This window comes from Pteropus vampyrus, unplaced genomic scaffold, assembly GCF_000151845.1.
Source record: "Pteropus vampyrus isolate Shadow unplaced genomic scaffold, Pvam_2.0 Scaffold641, whole genome shotgun sequence".
Taxonomy (NCBI): Eukaryota; Metazoa; Chordata; class Mammalia; order Chiroptera; family Pteropodidae; genus Pteropus; species Pteropus vampyrus.
In genome coordinates this window covers 45,100-51,732 of record NW_011889422.1, presented here as the reverse complement: position 1 = coordinate 51,732, position 6,633 = coordinate 45,100, and the positions used below count along the sequence as shown (strand labels likewise).

Genomic DNA, 6,633 nt, shown 5'->3' with positions numbered 1-6,633 from the left:
TCTATCTATCTATCCATCTATCTATCTGTCTATCTATCTATCATCTATCATCTATCTATCTATCACCTATCTATCAATCATCTATCTATCATCTATCGTCTATCATCTATCTATCATCTATCATCTATCCATCTATCTATCCCCATCTCAATCATCTATCATCTATCAATCATCTATCATCTATCAATCATCTCTCTCTCATCTATCTATCTATCATCTATCTATCATCTATCAATCATCTATCTATCACCTATCTATCAATCATCTATCAATCAATCACCTATCAATCATCTATCAATCATCTATCATCTATCTATCATCTATCATCTATCAATCACCTCTCATCTATCTATCATCTATCATCTGTCTATCTATCATCTATCTATCACCTATCTATCAATCATCTATCAATCAATCACCTATCAATCATCTATCTATCATCTATCAATCATCTATCTGTCTGTCGTCTATCAATCATCTGTCTGTCTGTCTCAGGTATACATACAGACCTTTTCCCTTCTTGCTTTTTTCTTCTGTTCTCGGGTGTTCTGAGTGACCCTAAGCAAGCCGCCTCCAGACCTCTACTCCAGGGCTCTAGTGCAACCTCTTGGGAAGGACGGGTCCGGAGGGGGCTGGGCGGGGCATGTCTGGCCACCAGGGGTCCTGCCTCCGGCAGGCCTTACGAAGTGCAGGGAAGTGAGCGAGGTGGGTGAGAGAGCTGCTTGCTGAGTGCTGGCCCTGCCACACTCACGCCTCCTCGTCCTCCCTGCGGTGGGCAGGCTCTCTGTGGGGTCATATCACGCAGGGAGCCCGTTAGGGGCCGCCGTGGCCTCCGTGACTCTGATGGGCACGTCCATCTGCAGCTGGGGTTCTCACTGGTCCCACTCTGCCCTCGGAGCCTGGGCTCATTAGAGAGTGAGGCTTAAGGGCAATCTTAGAACATGGACGGACGGACAGGTGTAGCTGAGGAGCGAGTTTCAAGGGCATTTCTGAGTGACCAAGTTCATCAAACATAGATTTCCCCGTCTGTGTTTTGAACACTTTGTTCACGCACTCAACCTCTCGCTCGGCCATTAGCCTCCTCACTTACTGTTTGTTTTGGCCGTGTGGGACCCTGGGCTGGCCTGGGCTGCTGCCGAGGGCTTGCTGTGGAGGTGGGGGGGATGGGCACGAGATTCGTTCTCTACCGCTGTGTCACACATGACCACAGACTCGGAACGTCCGCCCTCACAGTCCTGGAGTTTGCAGTCAGTGTCACTGGCTGGAGTCGGGCATTGGCGAGGCGCGCCCCTTCTGAAGGCGCCGGGGTGTGGCTGTGCCTCGCTCCTGGCGCATCTGCTGGCGGCTGGCGGTGCGTGGCTGTGGCTACACCCTCCCATCTTCACACCTTCAGACCTTTTCCATGTCTGATCTCCCTCTGCTTCCCTTGTGCGCGGATCCACGTGACTGCATTTAGGGCAATACTATAGGATAATCACCCTGTCTCAACATCCTTAACTTAATTACATCTGCAAAGACTCCTCCCTCTTTTTCCTGACGCATAAGGTGACATTCACAGGCCCCAGGAATCAGGATATGGATGTGTTTGGGGTGGGGAGCATTTTCAGTCTACCATGAGGGCCCTGAGCCAGGAGTGCAGGTGGCCCCTGGAAGCTGGGAAGTACAAAGAAAACAGATTCTCTGCAGCCTCCAGAGGGAACCAGCCCTGTCAACCTTTTGATTTTGGCCCGGTGAGACCTGTGTCAGACCTCTGACCTCCAGACTCTGAGATAATACATTTGTGTTGCTCTGAGCCACGAAGGTGTGGCAGTCTGTTGCAGCAGCCACAGGAAACTCATGGGGACCCCTGAGCCCAGGTCCGGGAGGAAGGCACGGGCCCCCGAGCAGAGCGCGGGGCGGCGGCGGGCAGAGGCCGCCGGCCGATCTCCTCTGTGTGGCCCTGCCATTTCAGGAGAGGTACACCTGCCCCAGCCTCGCCTTGCACCCGCGGGAGCCTGTGTTCCTGGCGCAGACCAATGGCAATTACCTGGCCCTGTTCTCCGCCGTGTGGCCCTACCGGATGAGCAGAAGGCGGCGCTACGAAGGGCACAAGGTACCCTGTCCTTGTCCCTGTCCCTGTCCCCTGGTGGAGAGTGGAGAGCTGAGCACCGGTCCCGGGCCTCCTGCCGGACAGTGTCAGCAATGGACTTGGGGCCCCAGAGTGCACAGACCCTCCGTCCAGCAGGCCCTACTTTCTGCTTCCCAGGTGACCACGTGCTGTGTGGCCTGGTGTCCCCTCAAGGCCCACCAGGCCCCAGTTGCTGGATAGGAAAGGTTTCCCCTGATTTGCTGGCTGGCATGGACTGGTCACGGGGTGGGTGTTTCTAGCTCTGCCCCCTTCCCCCCTGGGGCCTGCCTCCCTAGGAGGAGGAGGCCAGACACGGTCAGCTGTACTGGAATTGTTCCAGCAGATTCCATGAACCAGGCTTGCGGAATGACCCGCACCAGGACCCCAGCCTCTCGGAGGAGCCTGGGCTTTGCCCGGGGCCCGTGTGTGGCCCAGCCCTGCTTGTGGGGGCCCCTCTGGAGGGCGGGCGCCTCGGAGCACCCGTGGAGTGGCCCACTCACCCGCCGTCACCCTCTGTCCCCCTCGCAGGTGGAAGGCTACTCCGTGGGCTGCGAGTGCTCCCCGGACGGCGACCTTCTGGTGACGGGCAGCGCGGACGGCCGGGTCCTGCTCTACTGCTTCCGCACCGCCAGCCGAGCGCGGACGCTGCCCGGGCACGCGCAGGCCTGCGTGGGCACCGCCTTCCACCCCGTGCTGCCGTCCGTCCTCGCCTCCTGCTCCTGGGAGGGCGACGTGAAGATCTGGCACTGAGCGCCCCAGCGCGGGCCCCTCTGGACGCCGGCCGGGCCCCGGGCTCCCCTTCTTCTTCGGGGTGGGTGGGAGTGAATGCTGAGGTTGGCTTTGGGGTCAGACCTGGGTGGAAGCTGCCTCCACCACCCTGTGAGCCCCAGTTTCCTCATCTGTAAAATGGGGGCAGGAACCCTTTCGTCTCAGGGTTGCGAGGTCTGCGTTGGTGAGAGGACCAGGCGGGCTGCCGGGGATCGATGCGCAATAAACGTGACTGTGCTGCTTTCTCAGGTCATTCCAGCCACGAATGAGCGTCCGCAGCTCCTCTCACCCCCCCTCCCCACCCGCAGGCCCGCTGGAGGTCCGGAGCAGAATGGGGGGGCTCGGGGTGGGGGTGGCCCCGCTCCGCTCGTCCCAATGGGGGTGCCCGGGGCAGCGGGGGCTCTGACACTCAGGTCTGCCCTCAGGGGCCCCATGCCAGAGCACGGCAGGCCCAGCCGGCTCAGGCCCAGGCCCCGCTCTGCCTCCCCATGAAGCGTGGCCCGCTGGCCCCTCTGGGCGCCTCCTGGCCCACTGCCAGTCAGCCGCGCATGCCGCCCATGTGGGTGCGTCTGCCCCAGGTGAGGGAGTGGTATGGAGAAGCACCAGGCCCTGGAGGAACCTCATAGAATTGGGCAGGGGAGACCCATCTGCTCGGGCATCTGGGCAGGAGGAAGACCCAGCCGCTGGGATCTGGGCAGGCTGATGAGCACTACACCCCACCAGGACTGTCAGTGAGGGGCTGCCCCAACAGCCCAAGGATACAACAGCAGACGAAGTTGGGGCCCACAGGTGCTGTGGCTCACAGCAGAGGGGTCCCTGTACTCTTGGAAGGCTTCCTGGAGGAGGCCGACCATGATCTGGTGAGGAGGGTGATCCCAGCAGGAGAATCTTCAAGGAGATGCAGAGGACCTGAGGAAGAGGCCCATGGGCAGGGGCGGGGCGCCACGGGGTGGGTTCCGGGCCCAGCTCTGCTCCGAGGGTGACTGTCCCAAGTCTGGTTATTGTCCATGCTGGTCACCTGGGACCAACCAACACCCTGACCCTCCTGGGGAAGGGGACTTCTTGGGCTCCCTGGAAGCCACTGTGGATTTGGTCTCTCCACTGAGCGCCCGCAGGGCCCAGCTGGCTGCAGCCCCCTTTCCTCAGGCGACTTTCTCGGGAATAATGGCCGGTGAGCTCTGTGCCTGTGTCTGCTGCTTTCTCCAAACGCTTTCTCCCCAAGCGCCTTCTTAAAGGCTCACTCTGATCCTCTACAAGGTGGTAGGGAGTTCACTATTTGCAATTTTAAAACAAGGAAGCTAAATTTAGAAAGTGCGGAGCAGGAATGAGAGAGAAGTGTGGGCCGTCCCCGCACCCACCTTCCCGGGCTGCCTGCTCCTCACCTCACCTGCCCATCTGAACCGTGCATCCGAGGCCACCAGGGAGAACAGGACCATCCGGAGAGGCCGGGCCTGGCCAGGGCCGTGACTCTGGGGAATGAGTGGAGCTGACCTCGCAGCCCCCTGAAGGGTGGGCGTGGTCCCCACCTGGTGGTGGAGGGCAGAGGGGTGTGCCCAGGGTCCTCTGACTCCAGAGCCTGGGCTCTTCTCCTCCCTTGGGACCCCCTCCTTCGGCCCCGCCTGGGGCTCTCCATGGGACCATCACCTGTCTAGGGGCCTCTGGGGATCTCAGTCACTGTCCTCAGGCTCCAGGGGGAACACTCTACACTGCCCTGCTGGGGGCTGAGAGGGAACGTACATGGACAGGTGGGCAGATGGCGGGTGTGTGGATGGGACCCCACTGGGGTACAATAGGATTTCGAGTGAAGGGAGAAGGGGCGGTTGGTTGAGGAGGGCATCCCACACCAACTGCGGCTGGCTCTGGGGGCCATGGCAGAACAGCTCTGTGAGGTCTGGAGGCCTTAAAGGGGGGCCTCAGGCTCCGAGCTGACAATGTGGGGCCAGGACCCTGAATCCGAGAAGGGCCTGTGGTCCAAGCCGCATAGCCCTTGGGGTTCCCAGCCCAGCTGCCCCGTTACATGGCTGACCCAGGGGTGGAGGGCTGCAAGGCTCGCACTCCCCTCTGGGAATACTTCCTAATGAGCACCTGCTGGGTGCCAGGGGCTGTGTTTTCCCTCCACCCTCCTCCTGGCCCCTAGTTCAGTGAAGGTGGCTTTCCCCAGGTGCCCACGGAGAAGTGGCCTGAGACTCCCAAGCCTCTCCACAGTGCCCTCTGGCTCGGGGGCCCTACTGCCTATGGTGCAGCTGTTCTTGGGAAGGCAGCCAGGCAGCAGCAGGTCGAGGCCTCCCCTCCTTGGGGTCGCCTGGCAAGAGGCAGAGCCACCTTGGAGACATGGAGTTGTGAAGGGAAGGCATGCACGAAGGCCGAGGTCGGTGCCCTACAGGAAGCGCCAGGCCCCTGGGAGAAGCAGGCACGGAGCCCCCTGGAGGCAGGGCCTGCATCCTAGGCCTTGCGGAACCCCACAAGTATGTTCTCAGGGCATCGATAAACGTGTCAGAGATAACCGGGCACACAGAGAAACAAGGCCACGTGCGGGGCGACCAAGAGAAACATCCACACAGAGCCCCGGGGTGACAGGGCTAGAGGCAGCGAACCGCTGTGCCCGCTACGTTTAAGGAAATAAAAGACAAACTTGGAAATATCTCCAGGGAATAGGAAACTTAGAAAGTAGCATAGTGGGTTTGTAAAACAACCCGATAGAACTTCTAGAAACGGAAAACATTAGTAACAAAGTAAAACCTCAGCGGCTGTGTTTGGTAGCTGAGGGGACACGGGAGAGAGTTAGTGAAGACAAAGTGTGCAGGCTGAGCACGTGGTCACACGGGAGAGAGGGGTCCGGACAGAGAGGACACAGGAGTTGGAAAGGAGAGAGTGGGCAGAGGAGCCGATGAAATACACCAATCCGGATACGAGACGGACCCCTGAGTATTCCTAAGAAGGACAGATCCATGGCCAGACACCCCTCAGGGGAGCTGCAGAAAACCCCGTCAAAGGCAACAAGAGAACAAGACAGATTCCCCTCCCCCGCAGAGAGGCAGCTCCCGGGGCGACCGCTGGCGAGTCCCCACACCAACGGGAAGCCCTAGGACGGCATAGACGGTGTCCCCGGGTGCAGAGGGTGGCAGGTGACGTTCTCCTCAGTGAGAACACCCTTCAGAAACGGGGCAAAATAAAGACGTCTTCAGAGAAATAAAAACTGGAGAATTTGTCACCACGCTAAACGAAGTCCTAAGGGATCTTTAGGCAGAAGCCAGGTCTGAGACACGGGAAAGCGGGGGACGGGGGCGTCTAACGATGGGAACGCTGTGTGAGGGGCAGTAATAACGTCTAACGGTCAGAGGACGGGGAGGATTCAAAGTCTGGACCGTGAGACCCGGGGTAGGGGAAGGAGAGTCCTCACGAGCCCGCCCCGGCTGCCGGGCGGTGAGAAGGAAGAGCCCGAGCCCCAGTTCTTTCCACCGATGTCGTTTATTAATGAACGTAAAACAGCGCTGAGCGAGACGGCATGCATGGCAGACGACAGGAGAGCAAGCCACGGAAACGGAGTCGGGGCCTCGCCGCGTCTGAGGTAGAGCGAGGCGGTGCCAGGGAGCGGGACTCTGCGGGACGATGGGCCGCGGAAGAGCTCGGGGAGGTGCTGGCCACACGGCGGAAACAGCTTAAAAACAGTCCACGTCCCTCCACCCGTTCCGGTTCCCCTCTTTGTGGACAGAGCTTCGGGGTTCCCTTGTCACTGGCTTGCTGGGTGTCCCCGCGGG

General features: G+C 59.7%; 1 protein-coding gene across 1 annotated transcript in view; it reads left to right on the top strand.

Moving 5' to 3' along the window:
* The window catches only part of WDR25 (WD repeat domain 25), a gene marked incomplete at its 5' end in the record, with an annotated part of 54,006 nt that extends 50,880 nt beyond the window's left edge, over nt 1-3,126 (top strand). Inside the window, 2 exons of the mRNA XM_011385010.2 lie at nt 1,952-2,092; nt 2,636-3,126. Coding sequence (XP_011383312.1) covers nt 1,952-2,092; nt 2,636-2,857 — 363 coding nt within the window. The remainder of the gene's footprint in view (nt 1-1,951; nt 2,093-2,635) is intronic.
* Nucleotides 3,127-6,633: the final 3,507 nt, after the last annotated feature.